This window comes from Tursiops truncatus, chromosome 3 (genome assembly GCF_011762595.2).
Source record: "Tursiops truncatus isolate mTurTru1 chromosome 3, mTurTru1.mat.Y, whole genome shotgun sequence".
NCBI classification, from domain to species: Eukaryota; Metazoa; Chordata; class Mammalia; order Artiodactyla; family Delphinidae; genus Tursiops; species Tursiops truncatus.
The window spans coordinates 53,130,738-53,156,217 of NC_047036.1; the positions used below are offsets into that span (position 1 = coordinate 53,130,738).

At 39.8% G+C, this 25,480-nt stretch overlaps 1 protein-coding gene across 6 annotated transcripts in view; it reads left to right on the plus strand.

The window, feature by feature from the left end:
- The window catches only part of MAST4 (microtubule associated serine/threonine kinase family member 4), a 568,618-nt gene that overhangs the window by 419,307 nt on the left and 123,831 nt on the right, over positions 1 to 25,480 (plus strand). Inside the window, exon 1 of one of the 6 annotated variants that reach the window (XM_073802176.1) lies at positions 423 to 475. The exons of the other annotated variants lie outside the window; for them this stretch is intronic. Coding sequence (XP_073658277.1) covers positions 438 to 475 — 38 coding nt within the window. The 5' untranslated portion in view covers positions 423 to 437. Of the gene's footprint in view, positions 1 to 422; positions 476 to 25,480 lie in introns of those variants that run through there. 6 annotated transcript variants of the gene reach the window in all.

The following is a 25,480-nucleotide window of genomic DNA, read 5'->3' on the forward strand; positions in this document are numbered from 1 at the left end:
GATGGCATTCCTCAGGAGGAACACAAACACTCCATTTAATGGGTCCCAGGTTTGAAATCCATAAAGAAAAGTGTTCTGACTCTTGGCACTGATAGACATATTCAGAAATGTTGTATTCAAGCCAGAGTAAATATATATGCCCTTTACACTTTCTTTCAGTTAGCAGAAGTCACTTCTGAACACTTATTTTGGCATTAAGGAAGCTCGTCATGACCTATTGTTCCAGAAAGATTATAGTTCTCATTTTAAGCCAGTTTTCTAGTTCCCATGTAAGTGAAATGCCCAGCCTGGAGCCGAGGAAACAAGCTTCGCTTTTCAAACCTTCCATTCTTTTAGGTGTGTCCCACAAGCAGTGGCTTGTAGCTGCTCCTTCAGCCACTTAACAGGTTTGATTTCAAATCTATTTAATAAGAAACTAACATGTTTGGAGGGGATTCATGGCCCAACATTTATGGATTTTGTTGGGAAGTTCCAGGTGTGTATATATATCTTAAACTCTATGTTAAGGCATGCTAGACTGGAATGATTTTGGTTTGCTTTGCTTTGTTTTGTTTTTGTCTTCTAGTCATAAGATGTATTAGGGATTGGATTGAGAGGGGGCAGCCCCCAGTCCTGAAGGCCATGCAGCTTCTCTTTCAATTCCTTGTCTTTGGCTGCCTTAAAAGCACTAAAGAGAAGGCAAATGTTTATAAACTGGGCCAAAAAATAGAGAAACCAGAAGCCGAGAGGGATTAACCTCTGAAACATGGGAAGTTGATTACATTAAAAGATACTTGGAGGGGCTTGTTTATGAGTTATGTATCTTTGTGTGATCCTGCTTCCTGCTTTGTGGCTCGTGGATGAGGCTGAATCGCCTTCTGAAACCTGATAACCTAATAACCTAGTTTGACTCTGTCTGACTTCTGTGGGCAAAGCCTGTGGATTTATCGCATTGCCTTATTTATTCATTTGTGTACCACATATTTATTGAGTACCTTTTATGTGACCAGGTCTATGATTATCACCTGGGAAACAAAGATATATATGACATGGTCCTTTTGTTCAAGTAGCTCAATCTAGTGGGGTTAGACAGTGATGCTGACGGATAATTACGGTAACGTGTAATAACCAGTAGGAGATCTACCAACATCAGCACAGGAGGAGGGAGAGGAAGAATATCTGTTGAGGTCGTTTGGTGTATGTTGTCGCATTTAATGGTATATGTAATACCTGTTATACAGATGAAAAAATTGAGGCTTAGAGAAGTTAATTAATTGTCCCCAAATTACCAGTAGTACATGGTAAATCCAGATAAAGATGTAACTGCACTGCCCTACCTCCAAAGGAAATACAGCTCCAACAACATTCTAATTATTAAAAATAATATTTGTAAAGTAAGATTTTAGTCACTTAATTTTTATCACACAGCAGCCTCCTGGCAATTCAAAGGTATTTGTGGAACATTGAGCGCTGATAATCTTGATCTCTGCTATAGAAATGCCACCTGCTGTCTGAGGGAAGAGAGTGAAAAACAGACGTAGGTTTTACTTTGTTTTAAAATGCCACCTGCTGATTCTCTTTCCCATTAGTGGAAATTGTATATGTATTCTCCTGTAATTTCCCCGTCAGTAAAGTATCACAGTTTATAATGGTGTTTGAGTGGGCTTGTGCTTTTGAAATTGAGGTTTCACTTATAGTGTAGCTCTGAATAGCTTCTATCTTACAGGCCTTTTGAATAAATAACACTACACTGCACCCGTGCTTATTTTGCTGAGATTTCTCTCTACGTATTATGAAATCCTGCGCATTCACGTGAGTGTATTTATTATGCACTCATCTCAAAATCCTTGCTGATCTTGTAGTAGAGCATATAGTTCATTTCATAGAAGGGACAAAAGTTCTTGCATCTTACATGGCAGTACAGGGTGAATGTCAGGAAAGAGCTGTTGGGATTTTAGAGCTGAATTGCTTACAGGCTTCTTCTTCACGTTTTAAACCGACAATAATTTCTCTTGAATGTGCTAATACTAACTACAAATATGCTAATGCTAACTACATTTTTAGAGAGATGTTTGATGAGACTTAAATACATATTTAAGTATTTAAGACTCTGTGAAGATCATGGTATTTAGAGAACTAAGACTGCTTTGCTATGCTTAAAACAATTGTATGAGAATAAAATATGAACAATCTACAACATGCAAAAGGCGTAAACATTGCATCCAGAATTCTCTAAACCACAAAAATCCTTCACTGGCCATGTCTTAGCTCTCAGTGGTGCAGTATGTGAGCTGCTTTTGAGAAATGGCTGCTCCTTACTAAGGATGGAGTAAAAAAAGTCTTTCCTTCAGGTGCTCTTTTTTAAATATTGAAGAAGGTGTTTTTCATGGCCACTAATCCAGATTCGTACTGACACAGGGTTTATCACTTTAATTTACTCACTCTAGAAAAAGTCCAGGCAGCTAGATGTGCTTTGTTTTGTTTTGTTTTGTTTTTGACACGGTTTATGAAGATACAGTTTACATACATATGTATGTATCCTTGTATGTAAAGGATACGGTTTATGAAGATACAGTTTACATACATATGTATGTATCCTTGTATGTAAAGTATATTACATATCCTTTATAAGTGAGCAGTTCTGTGAATTTTGACAAATTATCACCACAATTAGGTTATAGAAAGTTTTACAAACTTAAGAAACTTAGAAACCTTAGAAAGTTTTAGGTACTTTTTGGTTGTTTGGTAATGCTAATAAAGGATTAGAATAAGATGTTTTGTTTTGCTCTCCCTTGTCCACCCCCTGCCTTTTAAAAATTAGCTCCATATTTTATTATGTTTTGCCTAGTTGTGCCCCAGTGTCCTTTTCCTATTCCAGGATGCCAGCCAGGATACGGTGTTACATTGTGTCATCCTTTTAAAAAATCATTTTGATGAGGAAGATGGTTAACACATAGTTTGATTCCATGGTTGGTAATGTCAAGTAGGTACCAGGAAAAGGCATCAGAATGAGATACTCGAAAGAGAAGCTTAAACTACCTAAATTGCGTGGTCCAGTCTTACTGTATAATAGCCTCTTTGATGCTACATAGGTGAAGAAGTTTTAAGAAACCAGATAAACAAATTCTACTAGCAGGAAATGGTTATAAATAATTTGGGGTTGTTTATTGGGGAAGGAAACAGAGCCACGAGGTGGAAGACTTGGAAGCCGTGTAATTTAAGACATTGACTATGGTTGTTGGAAAATATAGAGATCCAGAAGGAAGCATGGAGTTTTTCAGCGCAAGTGAAGACAGACCAACACATACATTTAACAAAAGATAAAGTCAAGATACTTCATTTGCTTTGTAAAATAAGTTATCATGTCTTTTCATGATTTTCATTATATTTTAATTTCAGTCGAATGTATATAGCTTTGAGAAGAAAATTTTAAACTTATGCCTAAGACAAAGAATGGAGAAAATATGAACAGCCGTAAAAAAAAACCACCCCAAATTCTAGTGCTCAGATACACCCACTATGAAAAATATGGGGTTATCCTTCCACGTGTTTTTTTCTGGGCGTATGTGTGCACACACATGTGCATGTACACACCACAAAACTCATATTTTATTGAACCTCCTGTTTGATGAGTTTTCTTTTTCCCTTAAAGAGGTTCTTTTAAACACCCACCTTTACAATGGTAAGATTTCCAGAAATTTTGAAAAATATTTGTAACGTACAAGAAGGTATGGGTGGGGGGTTGTTTGTAAAGTTGTGGGGAAGCATTCAGAATCATGCTGTGAAAGCTGCCCTGCTAATGCACAGCTTCACCTAACTGTGGGAGTGTCCACACCGGCTCACTGGTGTGCAGAGTGGGAGTGAGGCCATGGACACCTGTGATGTCACCTTGGATGGTCTCACATTTTAGGTTCTGTTTTTTTCCCCCTATATTCAGATCTCTTTTGAAGTGTTCCCTTTAAAAATACTCCTGCTAACTCAGATTCCAATTAACATCTCCCCACAGGCTTAAATGTTAAACCTCAAGATCTAAACTTTATCCCTTATGTGTGTGAGCAGGCTTGCCAGATGGCAGGCCAATTAATATATTTTTGCAAGGTGTAGAAATATTTTTTCTCCATAGGGGAACAATGAATCCATCTGCTCCACATTTTCCTTTCCCCTCTGTCCTTTGGGGAAAATCATCATTTAATTTTCAGAACTAAATTGTGCAACTCTCTAAGTGACACTTTCTTTTTAAGGGAGGTGGTTTTAGAAATGGAAACTTTTTCTTACTCAAAGGATGTAAAAACCCTATGTCATGGATTAAAATATCTGGACATCTAAGTTTCATCCAGGGTCCTTTGTTTTAAGTTGGACATTACAGAATCATATTTTAAGAAACTGATTCATAGAAGCCTTAACTTGGAAGAGGCTTCAGAAACATCTAGTCCACCCCCCTCATTGTAAGATGAGGAAGTTGATGCTTAGGTACCAAAGTTTCAAGCTAGTAAGCAACTTGGAACCTGGTCTCCAGGTTCCAAATTAGGACAACAGTGTTAAAAACAGAATCTTTCATTTCTCAAGGGGAATAAAAGGAGGGAGAACCTTGAATAAGGTTCAACCAGGAGAAGAAGCACACTCATATTTATTGCCTGTTTCCTCTTGATTTGACCTGGGTGCATCACCCCTATACTCAGTGGCAATTGATATCAACAGGTAATTAACTATTTAGAGCTGTGTGTTGCCTCCAACTCAAAGTTCCTGAAGTACCAAGTACCATGTCCTTTTTTTAAGCACTTATAATAAAGTGTGCTGTCTGGGCATGGAATGAATGAATTACTGAATATGTGAATATCAGTGAGGTTATTTTACAAAATCCTCTCAGGACGGTTTGGAATTCTAGGAGTGTGACTACCTTATAGCTTTGCCATAATCTGACACATTATAATACAGAATTTGCTTCCTTTTCCCTTATGGTTATGAAGGAGTTCAGTACTGAATATTCCAGAAGCTTCTCTTGGGAGGAATGTTTTACCTGTAACTCTGTTTACCAGCATTTTTGCTGTCATAGTCGGGCATAGATTGGTTAATGTTAAATGACAGAAAGGATTTAGACTTGACTTTTTTTTCTCTTTCCTTCACATTGGCTGTTCTTCCTTATCTGTATTTATCCTAACAGACCCTGTTCCTATAGTAGAAAGAGTTCAGACTTTGGGGCAGGGAGACCTTGGGTGGAATTCTGACTCTGTGACAAACTAGACGTGTGATTTCGGCAGGTAAACTTACCTCTAATACTGGTTTCCTCATCTTTAAGTAGGAAGAATAGCCAACAGATCTTTTTTTGTGCCTTAAATAAGATAAATTGTAAAACATTTAGATCAGGGATAGACAAGATACATTCTATAGGCCAAATCCAGCCTATCACTTGTTTTTATACATAAAGCTTTATTAGAACTCAGCCACCCCAGTTCAGTTAGATATTATCTATGGCTGCTGGTACTACAACAGTATAATCCAGTAGTTGTAACATGAGACTCTGGCCTGCAAAGCCAAAAACATGTACTGTACTATCCGGCCCTCTACAGAAAATCTTTGCCAAACCGGGGCCTAGGGCAATGCCTCGCAACTATAGGCACTCAATAAATGTTCATTTCACCTTGTTCCCATGGATTATTTCAAGTGCAGTCTTTTCCTGTAGTCACTCTTTAAAGAAAGGCGGTTCTGGGGTGGCCTTCTCTAGGGATTCTTCTAAAGCCCCTGCCCACCTCTGGAGTATGGCCAAACCTTGAGCCATGACTCAGGCCAGAACATGCTGAGAGAGGCATCTCCATGGCTCCCACACCCTGATGTGGATATAGCGTGCCTGGACTTGCACTGGGTGTCGTGCATGTTACAGGAAGAGAGTTTTCTCTAATCCAAGTGTAAATAAAGTCATTGCTCTTTAGATTGCAGCATGTCCAATTTCGTTTGAATTATTTCTCCCAATGAATTAGTAGGTGTGTCCAACCTATACTTCTTCAAGAGTTTCCCAACACAGCCCCTCAAACCGTGGAATGGTTTTCATTTCTAAATACACTAAAAATCATAACACATTATAAATGCTGTCTTTAGCAAAGGACCTTCTTGATTCCTACAGCAGGAGTTTTCTGCAGCGACCCTGGGCTGTTTGAAAGAGAAAGTTCTCACAGGAGTGATAAAATTTGGGGCTTATTTTGTTTTGTGTTTTAAGCCAAATGAACTCAGGGTTCTTCCGCAGTTTTGATGAGGTACACCCTGGTGTGTGATAGAAGACTAAGACGGGAATAGACTGGTGGCATGTGCCCAGTGAGGACTTAGCAATCGATGGCTACACCCCACCTCCCACATGTGGTTGAGAGAAAGATTGAGGGCCTCTAAAAGCTCTTAAGGGCTGTTAGGCTTTCTTGTTATTTTTTATTTTTAAAAATGTATTGAGGGGCTTCCCTGGTGGCGCAGTGGTTGAGAGTCTGCCTGCCGATGCAGGGGACGCGGGTTCGTGCCCCGGTCCGGGAAGATCCCACGTGCCGCGGAGCGGCTGGGCCCGTGAGCCATGGCCGCTGAGCCTGCATTTCCAGAGCCTGTGCTCCGCAACGGGAGAGGCCACAACAGTGAGAGGCCTGCGTATCAAAAAAAAAAAAAAAAAATTATTGAGGAAATTTTTTCAGAATAGTAAAGGGATTTTTAAAACATTTTAACATTCCCTGTGTCTTTAAAAATAACATTGGGAATAAATTTTAAAAGCATTATCTAAGATTTTGTAAAGTCCTCCTTGACTCTTTGCCTTCCTATTCCAGCACATTTTAGTGTTTCTAGTGCTTCTGTACAGGCCCGTTAGCATTTTTCCCAACATGTCATAATTCTGTGTATACTTCTCTGAATTCCCAGCTGATTGTGAATGCCTTGAAGAACAGACTTTGTTCCAGCCTAGTGCCTGGTACATAATAGGCGCTTAATAAAGGGTTATTGAATGAAAGCACTCCACAGTGAGCATATCCGAGCATACAGCTTTTTCTGTCTTTTGGAGCTATTTCCTTAGGATAAATTCCCACAATAGAGATTTCTAGGCCAAAGAGACGTGAACATGTTTATGAATTTTGATACATAGTGCCAAGTAACTTTTATGTCTACTTGAGGTTCCTTCCAAGTTTGTGACTCTCATATCACATGGTACATTATTGCTAGGTTGGCGGTCTAGTGTTCCATATTTTCTCTAGCAAAAAAAAAAAAAAAAAAAAATGACAGGAGGGTATATCATCGCCAGATTCAGGTCTGGAATGAACATTGCATATGCTTTAGGATGAAAAGCTTCTAAAAGAATCAAAATTCCTTCTGTGGAACTTGGGAATTAGAGGGAGGCGGCAGCAGAGGCGAGGTATAGGGTAAAAGACACTGTTCTAGGAGCAAATAACTCCTGGAGTTTTATTACTGCTCTGAACTTTTACGGTGCTGTCATCAATATTTCAGGAAAGCAATTGGATAATTTTTTTTATTTGTTTTCTCTCCTCAACACATTTAATGTTCAAATGTGAAACATTATTTATTGCAAACTGCTGTTAATACACATTCCAAGGTCTACTTTTATCAAGGTTTGAAACTGTCTAATGTATTATGCATTTCCATCTTCAATTGATCTGATTTGTGTGTGAAATAAGATTGAGTCTCCATACGGTGACCTTGGGCAGCACTAGCTTTTTTTGAGTTTGGTAATTTCCCCTCCCTCAGCTAGTACTTGGCGGGCTCATCACAGACCACCGGTAAACAGCCATATCTACGCTTTGGTACAAAGTATGCTATTGACGAACACCTGGAATCACCTAAATGCCACCTCATAGATGGCATACAAAGTTTGTGGGGACTAGGCTGAATAGAGCAAGGGCATCATTCAATTAGAAATGTCCTGTGTGGAGATTAGGGATTCTCGTGAATACGAAGGTTCAACAGATATTCTAAAGGATTTATGAGTGTTCTGTGTTCGATATTTATGTTCTACATAAGAGGAGTGGCAAGCAAAATTCATCCTGATTCTTTCAGAAAATGGAAGTCATTTCTTCTCATCACCTACTTACCCCCTTCAACTTTGCATTTTGGAGAGAAAATTATTTTTGCGGGGGGGAAGAGAACTATAAATGCTTTTACATGTTACACCACTTGCCTAATTCAGCATCATTTCACAATATTGGTTGCAAATGGAAAGGGAGATTCTTTTTGGCTTTGCAGTTGCATTATAAATGCCTCTGCATTAATCTGGGTTCAAACTCTTAGGCTAATAGACCTAGGAGTGGAGCAAAGTGTTGTGATTTGATTTGTCCATTTACTTGTGTGAAAGGTAATTCACGTGACCATAAAAATGCTTTTTAAATGTGGACTCATTTTCAGGTTAAAAGATCCTCTACCAAATTAGATAGGAAGCTTGAGGCATAGGCAGTAAGAAATTTTCCTCCTTCAGGTGTTGCTGTGGATCAATATCTTTTATTGACTTCTAGGGTTTGCATGCAATTTTCTATCATGGTCGTTTATGCTAATCAGCATGAAACAGAATAATTGTAAATCATAGCCCCTTAGGCACATTTTTCCCTCCTGTAATACTTGAGACCACAGAATTATGTTCAAAAGAGATGAGAAAAACAATCCATCATTTTTCAGTGACTCGCGGAGTTGACACAGATGTGGATGGTAAGGGCTCCTTCCCTCCTTATCTTTGGACTTCACCTTATATTTTAATTCTGAATGCGAATGCAAATGAACTCCCTGTGAAAAGAAATTGGGTTTAAATTAGCCAGTTACCTTTATTTGTGAAAATGCAAATAGATCATGTTAAATATGAAAAGTAGAATAACTATAATATATCCTATTTTAATGTTGGTACATAAGATTATTAAAAGTTATCTTCATCAGGAAGGAATGTTTACATAATTATTGTAAATTATCAACGTTATTGCCCGAAGAAGTGTAAGGATATTTATCTACATATTTAATGATATAATTCAGATAATTAGTATAGAATATAGCAGTTTTTTACTTTAATGTTGTACTAAGATAGATGGTTTGACTACTGTTCACATTTCTTTGTAGTACAGAACTCATTGAAATGTATAGTTATTAACAAAAACAAAGTAAAATATATCTTTCTTGACCAGTAGCTCATACATGTATGCTTTATTCTCATCAGAGTCCCAACTGTGCCATGGAAGCATAGTTAACTCTGGCTGTATGCATATCCCTGTACACACGCACAGATGAATGCATATGTGTTGTGTACATCACGGGGTCTGTATGGGCTAATGGTATAACTCCAAAAGGAAACCCTATTTAGTAATGGGCTCTTAGATATGGTGCCTGAATGCATAGTTGCCTCTACCCATAGACCTGCGTGAAAGATGAGGGAACCTCTTTCTATTTTTCTTTAGATCATTCCAAATAAAAACTTGACCTATCAGCATGGAAAGTAGAAGCTCTACACTCCCTAAGAATGATAAGCCTTTTCTGCATGGGAGTTTTTGGGCCAAAGAAGGTTTATGGATTGTCAGTGAATAGAGAGTTGGATGAAGGAGTTGTTTGACTCCCAGTTTGTTTTAAGCACTTCAGGTATGAAACATCCTTACTTCATGGAAGCCACCCCTTAGTGTCAGATCTATTGTCGTGGTGACTTCTGAGTTTAAGATGTGCTGAAAGCAGGGGAGGTTTCACTTGGGAGATGAGGCTTGGACTGTGGAGCTGGGTGCAGTCTGCTCTCCATCGTCTGCATCTCTTTGTTCATGAATTCAGTAAATAATAGCTGAGCACCTTCTTTATGTCAGGCATTGTGCTGGGGAGGCAATGGTGAAGGAGGCAGGTGTTTCCAGCTCTCTTGAAAGCTTGCAGTTTCATGGGGAATGCAGTGGGGTGGGTAGAGGGAGAGGAAGACACAAAGGATGAAAAAGAATTTACAACCCTGTGTGTGATTATATATCTGTGCTTACCCACTCTTAGCCATGTTGTGGTGGTGGGAATACAAAGAGTTTTGAGAGCATCTCAGGGACATGTAACAGAGAGTGGGCTTTCAGGAAAGTTAAGCAGTTTGGTTAGTTAGTGAAAGATGGAAGAGAATATTCCATGCAAAGAGACCTTGGAGCGAGAGTTGAAAAATTTGATGAGAGTGATAATTAGAAGCCTGGAATTTACCCTGTGAGCAAGAGGAACCAACCACTGAAGGGTTTTACACAGAGCAGTGATAAGATCACCTTTGCCCATTGGGAAGATTTCTGGCAGTGGAGGATGAGTTGGAATTGGACAAGGAGGTGGCTGGGAGTTCAGTTAGAGCATGCTTCAGCAAGCTTCCAGGTCAGCGATGGTGATGATACCATGACCAGGTTGGGGGCTGTGAGGGTGAAGGGAGATGAAACCCACAGGACCAGATAACCAGTTGAGTGATTAGAGTGAGGAAGGCCAAAGGGTTTGTGCCTTTATTTCTGCTTTAGGCTGTTGGGTAATGGTACCAATCCCTGAAATTGGAGACACGGGAAGCAGGGCAGGTTGGGTAATGATGATCATTTCAGTTGGGGACTCACTGAATTGGAGCTTCTGTAGACAGCCACGTGGAGATGTGCAGCTGACTGTTGGATACAAGAGTCTGGAACTAGGAAGGAGTTCCAGGTTGGGGATTGAGAGTCATCCACAGAAAGATTAATGGCAAGCGCCAAAGTTACTTAGTGTTGAGTATTTCTCTTCCGGGAGTCTCAAGTATTTAGAGCTGCCTAGACCCAGGGACTGAATCTAATCTTTTGGGCCCTGTCTTTTCCCAAGCAAAATGGAGATGATTCGTAGATGGTTTAGGTAGTGTTTTCTATGCAGGACAAGCCACAGAACCATGTATTTATCTTTTCCATAGACATGTGTGTTTTCCTTTACTTTGGAATAGTGTTTGAGATCTAAGTTTCTTTGGTCATAGGAGAAGCCATAACTACTGAAGTTTCATGGTAATTCTGGAATTTTCCTTATAGTTAAAAGTATAGGGGACTTCTCTGGTGGCACAGTGGTTAAGAATCCACCTGCCAATGCAGGGGACATGGGTTCAAGCCCTGGTCCAGGAAGATCCCATATGCTGCAGAGCAACTAAGACCGTGAGCCACAACTACTGAGCCCACGTGCCACAACTACTGCATCCTGCATACCTAGAGCCCGTGTTCTGCACCAAAGAGAAGCCACTGTAATTAGAAGCCCGTGCACCTCAACAAAGAGTAGCCCCCACCCGCCACAACCAGAGGAAGCCCGCATGCAGCAACGAAGACCCAACGCAGCCAAAAATAAATAAATAAATAAATTTATTTTTAAAAAAGTATATTGGGGACCATCTATGTTGTCACAGATGGCAAGATTTCATTCTTTTTTATGGTGCATATATATATATGTAATCACATCTTCTTTATTATCTATTGATGGGCACTGAGGTTGGGTCGCTTCCATATTTTTTATTTTCATCGAAGTATAGTTGATTTACAATGTTAGTTTCAGGTGTGCAGCACACTGATTGAGATATATATATATATATATATATATATATATATATATATATATATCCTTTTTTAGATTGTTTTCTTAAAGGTATAGTTCCCTGTGCTGTATACAGTCCATATCTTGACTATTGTAAATAATGCTACAATGAGCATAGAAATGCTATATTTTTTCGAATTAGTGTTTTTGTTTTCTTTGGATAAATAGCCAGGAGTGGAATTGCTGGATCATATGATAGTTCTTTTAAAAATTTTTGAAGAATCTCCATACTGTTTTCCATAGTGGTTGCACCAATTTACATCCTACCAACAGTGCACAAGGGTTCCCTTTTCTCCACATCCTCTCCACCTCTTATTTGTTGTCTTTTTGATGATGGCCATTCTGACAGGTGTAAGGGGGTATCTCACTGTGGTTTTGATTTGCATTTCCCTCATGGTTAGTGACGGTGAGCATCTTTTCATTTGCCTGTTGACCATCTGTATGTCTTCCTTGGAAAAATATCTATTCAGATCCTCTGTCCATTTTTCAATCAAGCTGTTTGTTTTCTTGATGTTCAATTCTTTCTGTATTTTGGGTATAAACTCCTTATCGGATATATCATTTGCAAATATCTTCTCCCATTCAGTAGGTGGCCTTTTTGTTTTATTGATAGTTTCCTATGCTAAGAAAGACAAATACTGTATGATTTCACTTATGTGTTGAATCTAAAAAACAAAAGAAATGAACAAAAAAGAAACAGTTATAGATAGCAGAGAACAAACAAGTGGTTGCCAGAGGGGAGGGGACTGGGATGAGGAAAGAAATAGGTGAGGGAGATTAAGAGGTACAAACTTCCAGTTGCAAAATAAATGAGTCACGGGTATAAAATACCCAGTGTGGGAAATATCAGTAACAATGTGAGCTCTTTGTATGTTGACACATCTTAAGTAGACTTATCATGGTGATCAGTTTGAAATGTATAGAAATATCTAATCACTATGTTGTGTAACAGGAACTAACATAGGTCAGTTATACTTCAAAAACAAACAGACAAACTCAGAAAAAGAGATGAGATTTGTGGTTACCAGAGGTGGGGAGTAAGGGGAGGGTGAATTGGATGAAGGTAGTCAAAGTGTACTGTACGTAATTCCTGTTATAAGGTAAATAAGTACTAAGGACATAATGTACAACATGATACATGTAATGAACACTGCTGTATGTTATATATGAAAGATGTTAAGAGAGTAAAGCCTAAGAGTTCTCTTCACAAGAAAAAAATTTTTTTTATTTAATTTTGTATCTATGTGAGATGATGGATGTTCACATGTTCACTTAGCTTATTATGATAATCATCACTTCATGATGTGTGTAAGTCAAATCTTTATGCTGTACACATTAAGCTTACACAGTGCTGTGTGTCAGTTATATCTCAATAAAACCGGAAGAAAAAAAGTATTTTGAGGAACCTCACCATCCTGTGTATTGTGTCTCTAAGACAAAAGAAATAAGGATGGAAAGAGACAATAGTAGTTGAGTAGAAAATTGAAGTTGCAAAATTCTGTGGCATAATGATAGTGTTTTTTGATCGGTTTTGCTTTGCTTTTTTGTTCTATTTTTCTTGACAGAAACAAAAAGCATTTTCCATTTAAAAGTGCTCTGTTGGCAGTATGATTTCTAGGTCCACATAGAGGAAGAATGAGGTGGACAGAATGGTGGAAGTTTTAGAAGAAAAGCATGTTTCCTCATATGGGGAAAAGGGTAGGAGTAAGAAAAGTATGTTTGTTCTTTTTTCAATGTAAGTTCCTGGTAGATGGAGACCATCAGTCTCCATGGTACTTGTATCCCATCCTGGTGTCCTCTGCATGGGCAGAGAAGCTGTCAGCTTTCTGGCTGGCCCAGCAGAAAGCACTGGGCATTTCCTGGAAGAGATGGCAGACGAGGGTCATCTCTTGTCACCTCTTTAACCTGATTTATTGCTTTTGAATTTTTTAATAAGGACATATTGTAAGGTCTGTCTGGGGACCGAGAGCTCTGATCATTCATGCAGTGAACTTTGAATAAGTTGGTAAGATTGGCTGGGCCCTATTATCATAATGGATGGTGACTATTTGACATTTATAATGGTATGCTCCATTTGCACTAAAATAAATGAATTTGTATTTAAAAATAATTGGCCAGTGTGGGTTCCTATCAAACCTAAAATAGAGGCTTTTTGCATTCAAAGTTAAAAACTGAAAAACTGCATGCAGACTTAGTGAAGATTTACTGAATATGTTAACTGGTGGAATCCCATTAAACCTGATTGAACCGATCTGTAGCTGGAGAAAGCACAGGAATCACCTTACTCTCCTGTGCTTACAGTCTAAGTTGTTAAATTTTCTGAATACATGAGGATTTTTATTAATTGCATATTATTTGTCAGGCCTATTGACCTTCCTGCCTACTAACCTGTTCCTAGGTCAGGACGGCGGTTCTCCCTGCCGAGGCAGTATTAATTCCAACTTCTTTTGTTAGAGTACTGATTTGTGCAGCTCTTCCAGTTGGAGAATTAGATCACTGGTATCCTTTGCTGCCCCATGATACATGTGGAAATGAGTCAGTGGAAAATTCACTTACTCATTGTGACCTACTTCTGTCGCTTTCATTGAAAGTGTGCTTATTTGTCAAAAGCGATCTGTCCCCCTTCCAGAAACTCTTGCTCCATTGCCACTTTAACCCCTTAGCCTATAGGTTCTTTTATAATATTTACAGTTACCTAAATCTGCCAATTATTCTGTTGTACGTGCGGTTCATTTTCGATTCAGCCCTGGAGGCCAGGGATGGAATCTGACTTTGTATAGCTCTCAGTACATCCTGACCCACGATCTCTGCTTTCTAATGAAGATTCTTGGCTTTTGAGGAGAAACTGTAAAATGGTAACTTTTACTAATTTAAGAAAGGAAGGTGTGTTACGCCAGGGTTTGCTGTGATCAAACTCCTCACTCTTCCATTTTCAGCAAAACTTTCCTGTTCTCATTTTTATTAGCTTATTCTTAGAGATTATTCATTTATCCAACAAGGTTTAAAATCAAGTGTACCCTTCTGCCAGGTGTTGTACTAGGGTCACAAAAAGAATAAGATGCTTGCTCCAGGGAGCTTACAATCCCTAGTAGAAGAGCTACATGGAGTCATTTTAGAGTAACCCAGTTTAAACATCATTTTAACTGTGGGGTAGTGTAGAACATTCCACACCAACACCAAAATTAGGATTGCTTCTTACCTGACTTTGTTTCTTTCAGCTTTAGTCTTGTCGTTCCCATCCAGAGGGTTTACTCACTCCACACTCGTATATGTCAGTATGTGAAATGGGTATTTACGATAGAACATCATGCAGATGGTGAGAGAATTTATTGCGAAAAATACAATTCTAAACTGCAGAAAAAGAAAGCAATGTAGTATATATTTTATTAAGCACAGATACAGAAACACACATGTGTAGCAACGACAAACACCATATAGTAGCTCAGATTTATTGCTGTTTTTTTGTTTTGTTTTGTTTTGTTTTGTTTTGTTTTTGAGGTGTGTGGGCCTCTCACTGCTGTGACCTCTCCCTTTGCGGAGCACAGGCTCCGGATGCGCAGGCTCAGCGGCCATGGCTCACGGGCCCAGCCGCTCTGCGGCATGTGGGATCCTCCCGGACCAGGGCACGAACCCGTGTCCCCTGCATCGGCAGGCAGACTCTCAACCACTGCACCACGAGGGAAGCCCCTATTGCTGTATTTTTATGTCTAGTATTGCACAGACCTCAAAGTATTAGCAGTGATAGACCATATTTACAATTTAAACAAGATAAATTTCAATTCAGCATTATTTAAGATTATCATTGTATGTCTTAAAATAATACCTAAATATTCTTTGCCCTGGTCTAACCATATTTACAGATTCTCAGATTAGGAATGAACAGTCTTAAAGTTAATGTATAGAGGAAGTAAACGGAAACCAGCATTTGCTGAGTAGAATTGCATTTTTGAAACCTATCTCATTCTTGGCAGTTAATTAGTTTTTACTGTGAACTCACCCTTAAAAAAAGAAACTCATGCTGACTTGATAGCACTTTTTAAAAAGTGGCAGCTATTAACATTAAAATAACAAAGTGGAACTTTCTCTCTGCTAACTGTTGGAGTTGTGAGCATTACTTTATTTGGGTCTTAATTTCTTTGTGCTTTTTTCAGATTGTTGCAGATACCTCTCCTTTTTGGGGAGAACACATAGAGAAAAAACTCAGGATCAGACTGAGCTAGTTTGCTGTGATACATTGCAACTTAGATGTGGTGTTATATTCTAGAAAATACTCTGTGCTTTTCCACCAAGAAACAGAAGCTTCTGGTCAAAGTCATAAGTGAAGCAACCAATTCTAAAATAAATGAGCGTTGTTTAAGCCAAGTTGTAATGCCGCAGCAAAGATGCGTGGTGCCCTGTGAATTTTGTCATGTTAGAATGATCTAGATTTTACTATGTGATGAACTGATTAACTTTGACTCTACTGTGGGAAGACAGTCTGCCTGCTTTTGTTTTTCCTTACAGTTGTCACCTTTATCTTTGCTTTTGCAGCCATTTTCTGTGATAAGCAAAATAAGTTTGTTTCAAAGGAAAGTATCAGTTTATTGTCAAATAATATGACATTGTGAATCCTCATCTACATATATATTCATCTGGAGATGCATATAAACAATGAAGTCTAAGAAGAGGTTTTTACACTATATTGCCATTCATTATAGGTGTACCCTGTTTATTTGGTTCTCAATCGAAGAGGCCCTTCACGGTAGTTTACTCTTCACACCAGACCGCATTTCCAACCAGAGCTTAGAGCATAAGCCTCAGTTGGCCAGTGACTTAAGTATACAGTGCCTTATCTGGCTTCCTGTAATCTCTTCATTTAAAACCACTTACCTAAAAGGCTTATATCTTTTGTTGTGGTGTCATCGGAAGCCACACCTGAGAATTGAGAATTGTTCCTTTGAGCTTATTCAGATGTTTTCTGCTAAGCTGCTTTATGTAAGATGTTGAAAGGCAACATATCCTTTCTGGGCCCTGAACTCCTAACCTGACTGAAATGCTCCCTGTCACCGCAGAAGTATGGCCTTTCTGCAACCTTTGGAGAAGGCTCAGGAGGGAAATGGATGGAGTCCATGCCCAGTGATACTTGTGGGCATTTGGGTGGAGCTGGAGGGTTACGTAACAGTGAAAAACCACAGGTCCCTCTGTTCTCCCCGTGGTGCTGGATTCCGAATTTACATTTTTTCCCTCATCGGTTCTGTGGCCACAAGTTCTGTAGTGAGAACTAGGTGACCTTCCTAAAATCTCAGGCTGTGTAATAACAGGTGATTCGTTCCATATCACTAACCCCCATACTGGGAGCTTTATGCTTTCTTAACATGTGACAGTATGATTCTAGTTAGTTTTGCATTGCACCTTCAACTTTGCAGATTTTCTGCAAATTGAATGTGGGACACTTAATATTCCAATGCAATGTGGTAACCACCATCGGAATACAAATTCAGTAATTAAAGCTCTAAGAGGAGTGAATATGTTTAACGATAAATGCTGGGAAAAGACGATGCCTATAGAGTTCTTTGTTGTTTTAGAGTAGCTGATTATGTCTACCACTACAGAAATTGTGTGCTCTGTGTGGATATTCTAAAAGGATAATCTTCATTTATGAGTGTATTCCTCTAACTCCAGGGGTTGAATTTATAAACAAAAGAAAGATTCCTCTGAAGGACTGCTAGTTTAGAGGGAACCATTGAGATGACCTGCATTCACTTTCAAACCTCTGCAACTGTAGGGTTATACGTAGGGCTTTTATTGGCATTTTAAGTTAAGGAGACCTTACTCCTTTGGGCTTTGCTATTTGTTGAGCTGACCAGGGCTGCCAGAGTCTAGCTGTGTCTTCCCCACATCATTAATAACTATTAGAATTGGGCCTGGCCCGGCTTTGATTAGCACCTCTGTGACTCTACAGCCAGCAGCCACTGGATTGTAATTAAAGGGGCGCAAACAATTCCTGTCATTAGCAAACTGTATGGTCAACATTCCGTGCTTTGTTTCTGTTTTCATGTTTTAAATCAGGTTCTGAAGAGGGCTGAGCTTTTGCTAAAATAATAAAATGGCATTTATTGATGGTTTCCTGAGAGAGACAGTTAGCTGATACTTTGGGTTGCTGTGGCTTAGGACTGGCTGCTACATCCCAGCCAAAGGGGGTCTGGTGCCTTGTTTTTTCTACTCTAACTGTTTTTTGTTTTTAATCACTTTATTGAGGTAGAGTTGACATACAATAGGCTGTACATATTCGATGTATACAACTTGGTGAGTTTGGAGCTAAGTATACACGGATGAAACCATCACCACAGTCAATGCCACCACATTGCTTGATGTGGCCTTTCTGATACGGTCAAGTGATGTGGAAACCAGCAATGGCTTCCTACTCATCTGCGTTACTTCTAGTAGAAGCCCACGTGAAATGAGGAGGCCTGTTCTGAGCTGGGATGTGGGTACTCGGGATGCCTATACTGTAGTGGGTAAGAACATCTCTAACTGGCACTGGCAAAGCAAGCATGGTTCCTGTTCTTAACTCTATCACCAGGTACCTCTTGGAGCCCTGCCTTGGAAAGGAATGGACACAGGTCCTAGCCATTCACACCTGTGAATGTGCCTTCACCCATTCCCCACCTGGTCTCAGGGAAACTCACCCCTGTCTTCTAGGTTCAGGCAGCTCCTTTCTGCCCATTTCCTGTAGGAGCATCACTCACAGCCTCTGTGTTCTTAGCGGGAAGGGCCTGGGTGAGACTTACCTTCTGGCTCTTCCTAATTTCTGCTTCCATTCCTGAAACCAAAACCTGTTAAAGACCTTCTGAGGCCGAGGAGCCCAGACTCTGAACACAAAGACTTCTTGGAATGAGGGAAGGAAACATACCTTTCATTCTCCTCTAGTAGAAAGAATACTGCACATTAATATCTCAGTAAATTATCCTGTCATGTGGTACTTTGTCATCACTCTCTACCTCTCTCCATTCCTCCTGGGAATCGTGGTGAGCAGTGTTTTTATATTTTATTTTATTTTACTTTATTTCATTTTACTTACTTACCATGCTGCGCAGCTTGTGGGATCTTAGTTCCCTGACCAGGGATCGAACCTGGGCCGGGACCCCTGCAGTGGAAGTGCGGCATCCTAACCACTGGACCGTCAGGAAATTCCCAGCAGTATTTTTATTTTTATTTAATTAATTAATTAATTTATTTATTTTATTTTATTTATTTATTTATTTTTGGCTGCCAATGGGTCTTCGTTGCTGCGCGTGGGCTTTCTCTAGTTGCTGCGAGCAGGGGCTACTCTTTGTTGCGGTGCTCAGGCTTCTCATTGTGGTGGCTTCTCTTGTTTTGGAGCACGGACTCTAGACGCGTGGGCTTCATTAGTTGCAGCACGCGGGCTCAGTAGTTGTGGCTCACGGGCTCTAGAGCGCGGGCTCAGTAGTTGTGGTGCACGGGCTCAGTTGCTCTGCAGCATGTGGGATCTTTCCGGACCAGGGCTCGAACCCGTGTCCCCTGCATTGGCAGGCGGATTCTTAACCACTGTGCCACCAGGGAAGCCCCCCAGCAGTATTTTTAGAAGGCTTCTGTTTTTCTTTATAACACACACACCTTATTCCAGATTAAGAGGTTGCAGGATTCATAGTTAATTTTGTTTGTAAACTAAAGCACAGGCATACACACATTTTCCCATATTCCGGCCACTGAGAAGTAATCGTTGTTGTTGTTTATGTACATTTCCTTCCGGTCCAGTTTCTTTGCATTCTGTGTATTTTCAAGCATGTTTGATATCAAGCTTTGGACTCTACGCTTTTCACCATTGTAAGTAAGCATTTTGGGAAAAATATCCCATCTTGTGATTGTAGCGTAGCTTATGTAACTACTTCATTCAGGGTTTTTAGGAGAGCAAGACTGATCATTTATTTGTTCTACATTGTCCTTTGTTCTCTGCCATCTCAGATAAAGGTAAAAAAAAAAGGGATGTGTGTACGGGGCGGGGGAGGGGTGGCGGTCCATTGGCTTGATTAGAAACAAAAAAGCTTCCACAGAGAGGCGGCAGTTACTTTTAGGTGGTGGTTAGTGATCTTAAGACAAGACAGAAGTGGGTGGGCGAGCGGAGAGCCTTTGTTGCAGGTTCAAGCTCTGCGGTTCTCAGGCAAAAAGACAGTTTTCTGTCAGCCTCAGTCCTTGGGCCTCTTTGGGCCACCTTTTCTTCCCTCAGTTCTGGACTTTTTGTCGTTCGATGTCAGGCTAGTGTGACCCAGGCAGAAGTAGGTCCTTATTGTGGGATAGATCTTTTAAAATACATATTTCATTGAGTACATAAAAAGCATTTGGAGGACAGAATGACCCAAAAATGAACTGTCCTAAGAAAAGCGGCCAACCCTATTTCTATTCCTGAGTCTTATCAATTTTTAAAAAACATTTTTAAAAGAGTAGGGAAGTAGTTCTCTTCATCTCCATACAAATTGATTAACTCTTTCACGTAGTTGAGTTAGAGGTTAATCTTGTTGAGGTAAAAATCATGTTACAGGAAGAGGGGAAAAAACGAATCAAAGTTCTGATTCTTCCTTCCTTCTGAAAGGAAGTTTTAACAGTTGAAAAATGACTAATCTCTGAAGCAAGGCTGTGATGATGAGGGCCAGGAAGATTTGGGGGATAGAGTTATTTATAAGTAATATACCATTAATTCTTCCTAACTTTGGGGCCAGACTCATTACCAGTATTTTTTTTTTTCCATCTAGGACACAAATATTAATTATTGGTTCTGCTGGTATTTACTGTAATAAAATAATCTAAATTTTTTTAATAAATGAATTATATGTTTTAGTTTAACAATGTATTATGGACACATTACATAATCTTCCTGGGACCTCCCCTACCCAGTTATTTCCTATTTCCTATTTCTCAAGGATAAAAATATTCCCACATTAATAATCTTTACTCTCTATAGTACTTACTTGAGAAAAATGCCTTCACCTGCCTAAGATAGGAACAATTTGCCTACCTGGATGTTGAAAGCTTTGACAGTTGCATTTCTAATTTAGGAGATTATATGTTTATTTCATTTTGGTCTTCACTCTTTTTTATTTTTTTAAACATGACTGCCTAGTTTCTGTCAAACCTTGGGTAGGCCTTTTTTTTCCCCTCTCAAATATACAGTGTCACCTAACTAAACAATGGAGCTATTTAAAGACTTAGGGAAATGTCTCCCTCCCCAGATTTCCTGATTGCAAACTCATAAGCACATCTTCTTTGGGGTCCTGGTAACTGTCCTCCCTCTGCCTGGGGCAGAGACACTCTTTAAAAACTGCTGGGGGGTTTTGGTGGGGTAGTCAAGCTGCACAACAGAAAAACAAGTTGAGTTAAAACAAGAAAACCAAGTTCATGATGGTATTGTTGGGGGAGGGGAAGGAGGTGACTTTGTCTCGTGAAATGGTTGATCACCAGGTACTAGTCCCCAGTTTGTAGAAAGATGATGCGACCTATTGCTTACCACTCATCGGCTGTCTTATACATTATTTTAGAATATTTATGCCTTCAGATGCAAAATGCGTAACTAAAATGTTTGTGTGGTTTTTTTTTAAGTAAAATGAAAAACAATTTTCGTCATTTGAAGAACATAGCATCACAGTTTTGATGTACTGTCCTTGAGGCAGATTGGCTAATAGCACAAAGTGTTTTTGCTTTTTACCGTATAACTGTGTGAGTTCAGAAACTTTGCGGCCTCCTGTACTGAATAGTCAGTGTAGCTAATATCCGAAGACCCAGGCAGAAAACACTCTTCGTTATATAAGCAAACCCTACAATTTTATGATTATACTGTGAATGAAAATATGATGTGAGCGCAAAGCCAAAGGAGTGACTCACTTGGAAGCTACTGACGGGTTTTATTTTCATGATGGTTTAGCTGCATTGTTGTTTTCATATGTATTTTGCTCTTTCCGTAGGATTTAGGGTCTGTTTAGAAAAAAGAAAAGCAAAAGTTGCCAGTGGACGAGTTCACACTCATTTCTTTCATAGTGTCGTTTGATTTGTTTTCAGCAAGTTAAGTGTCTTAATTCTAGTCATGATGTGCAGTTTAATTTCATGGGGCGAGTTACTCTGGATCCTTTTCGATATAGAAGTTTTACACGGTAGGGTGCCATCGTTCTATACCTTTGAATTTCTACTTAGAAATGTTTTCGTGTGAAGCTCAGGGATTCCATAACTTTAATAAACAGGAATCCAGGACCACAATGAAGAGGAGCTCTCTGAGTAGCTGCGGGGAATGCAGTATGAGTTGAGGTGGGATGCCTGATGAATATGGTAAAGGGGCCGAGTGCCTGTGTTGTTCTGGGGCTCAGGGTACTTACTCATTAAGGGCCGGATTCCAGGCTAGGACGAATGAGGTCACCTCTTTGAACACAGGGCTGGCCCTGTGAGAAATAGGTGGCCATGCCCATAAGAGGCAGGCTGGTGATTTGAAGGTGAGTGAAGCCAGCAGTAAACTTTTCCTTAGGAACTGACGCTTTCCTGGCACTCTGCCTTGCCTGAACTCCTGCCATAGTTCTAATGTAATTCACACAATTCAGTGAAACCTCTTTCCACAGACACATTCCCATACATGCTCTCTTAGAGTCTGGGAGGTCTTTGGGAGGCAAGAATGCGGGAAGATGCAGTTAGGAGTTTGGGATTAACAGATACACAGTACTATATATAAAATAGATGCACAACGAGGACCTATTGTATAGCACAGGGAACTATGGTCAATATCTTAATAACCTATAAGGGAAAAGAATCTGAAAAAGAATATATATATATATATATAGATATATAGATATATATGAATCACTTTGCTGTACACCTGAAACTAACAGAGCATTGTAAATCAACTATACTTCAATTTAAAAAAAAAAAATGGGGGGAGATACCAGACTAAAAGATTGACATCCTGAAAGAATAAGTACAAGAGAAGAATCTTGGGGTCACAAGTTTATAGAAGTTGTAAATACATAGGTTTTATAATGTCGAGTGTGTTGTATTTTGAGATATATCATTTGTAAATACTTCTTTTATAAAAAAGCTTGTCTCAATACGGTCAATATATAGGTTTTAGATTTTCTGCTGGCCAAATTCACTTCCTAATGCATATTACAGTGTCCTCCTTTTCTCTGAAACCAGTAGAACATACAAAGAGGCTTCACACCACATATCTGATTTCTGTGTTCTCTAAGTCAGATATCTAGATATCAAAAAGCAAAAAAAAAAAAAAAAAGCCATGTTAAGGGGGATATGATCCAGAGATTTGGATTTATTTTAAAATCTTATTAAGAAACAGTGGACTAAAAGAATCTGAATGACACATGCTTAAACATAAGTCTCTTTCCTACTTGTGTCTGACTAGACCAGCTGGTTGGGGCAGCTGGATAAGGAGGAAGAGCCTGCTTGAAATGGATGATCCAAGTGCTGGGTCATCTGCCTTTGGGTCCTCAAGAATACACTGTGGAGGAAGGAATGTCCAGATCGTGACATCTCACCTGTCTGTCTGTAAGCCTGATAAATGTGTGTACAAGTATATCACAGGATGGAATGCATGGCCCACTTGGTGACACTGTGGTGTCTGTCTACCTGGGTCAGGCTTGCTGCTTCTAGAAAAACCTCACAATCTGAGTGTGAAGCTTGTTAACTTGACCTCCCTCCTGTATCTGACTGCCAGGCTACAGACACAGAAATCCAGTTCGGGTGGTATCTGAAGAGCAGCCCCTTCTCTTAGGCATGGGTCTGTAGTTAGCAGGCTCACTGATTTACGTACAGGGCCAGAATGCTGAGACATTAATTTACAGGGAGGAAAAATAATCAGTATGGGGCTTAGGCTCTTCAAAGTTCTTATTCTCTGCCTTATAGACATGTTAACAGAATGGTTAGAAGCACGAGCTCTGAAGGCATGCTGCCTGGGTTTGAATTCCAGTTCTACCACTTACTAGCTGTGCGATCTTAGGTTTCTGAATTTCTCAGGTCTTCAGTTTTCACATCTCTAAGATGTGGATAGAAATAAGTCTTACCTTGGGATTCTCATGCAAATTAAACCCTTGCTTGGCGTGTACTAGAAAACAGTCAACGTTGGCAGTTGTCATTATTGTTGTTCTTGTTATTCACATTTGGGCAGACCTCTCCATGAAGTAGTCAGAAGGTGGCTTAGGGAATATGGTAGCAGAGCAAGACTTGTTAGATGGCTTAAATGATCCACAGCATTGGGCAAAGGTGGACAGGTGCACGTGGTTTTGACAGTTGATCTGAAACTTTGATGTCTGTGTTGGGTGCAATCCCTTGCGTGTCCTTCTCCTTGAGGATGCCAATTTGAAGCCCTTGGATGAACACTTGAACTTGTGGTTCTGCAGCATTTGTTTTTCTGTGTTTCTGAAGCCAACCAGTTGCCCTTCTTATGGTTACATTCCTTCTATAACTGTGTTCATATTTACATTTACTGTCAAGTCTGCTGCCTTAGAACCAGCCTCTTTAGCTCTTGCATAATCCATTGTATTGATTTTTGAAGTTAATTCTATGGGCAATCTCGTGCTTCTTGTTCCAGGATCCTTGAGGGAAAGCCTTAGTGTAACATTCTAAATAGGAAAACATATGTGCATGAAAGAATGTATGCAAGAAAGAAAGACCAAAATGTTTTCTTCTGACAGCTAATATTTATGAAGCACTTACCGTGCCAAGCACTGTGATAATTTCTTCCCATGCATTATCTCATTTCATCTGTACTTCGCCCTCCAAGGTAGTTCATATTCTTATTCCTATTCTACAGATCAGTAAATTGCGGCTTAAGGGGGGTTGGAATTTGAAGCCAGGTGTACCAATGGCAAGTCCTTGTATTTTGTAACTGTACTCTCCTAAGAAATAACCAGTCAGTGAAATCTAGAACAGAACTAGCTTTTCCCTTGTGGAATGTATAATACATTCACATAAGATGTAGTTAAATGTATTTCTGTGTCTAATGCAGATATTTCTAACTTCGAATGTGCCCTTGTTGTGGGAGCCCACATGACCTCCCTTCCTAAGCCCTATTTGCCACTAGCTGGTGGTGCTGCCTTGGCAGTCATTACTTCATCTTCCCGAGCTAAAATTCTGTGGCTCAGCCCACAAATGGCGAGAGCAAGGAGCATTCATTGCCCAGACTGAATACTGAGCAATTTAAAGACCAGCATCTTCTGGTATCACCCCAGTCCTCCTGTCTTCAGAAACAGAATTGGTTCCTTGTGGCCAATTTCATCGTTGCAAAATGAGAGACTGACTAAGAAAACATCAGTGGATGCAAATGAGGAAGAGAAAAGACATCTGTCAGTTAATTAAGGGAAAACAGTCCTTCGACGTCTTGTTGCTTCTGTGCTTTTCACCCAGGTGGGCTATTCTTCCCTCCTTAGAGGTCTGCTTCCCTTTCACGTTGGACACAAATAGTAGGGGACTAAGTGCTTAAGTATGGGAGGAACACACAGCTCATTTTAATATCCATTTGGCAGTTTTCCTGTTATTTCTCCATTTAGGAAACATTTTCTTCTACTTGTGCCCATTATCCCGGCTTTGACATTCCTGTCATTAGCAGAATGTCATTTTGCAAGATTCTGAGGTGGGCGCAGCTAGCAACAAAACATACCAGAAAGAGGATGGCTTTTTGCCACATGACTTTTCCTCACAGAAAAGCATGAAGTGGAGTTCGGATGTGGGTTTTCCACGTGTGTCTGTTTGTCTTCTGACTGTGGAGGCCCGGGAATCAGAGACAGTTCACTTGTGGGCAAAGCATTATGCCAAATTGCTGTGAATGCAAAATGCTTTCGAGTTGGGAGGCCGTTAAATAGTCATGCTGTTCATTCCGGGCTTGACATAACTTTCTGTTGCGTGTCATAAAAGGAGATCCGGTGATTACGGAAGTCAACTCCCCCTCCCTTTTTGTGGGTCAGACTGGAGCGGCCCCAGAATCCTC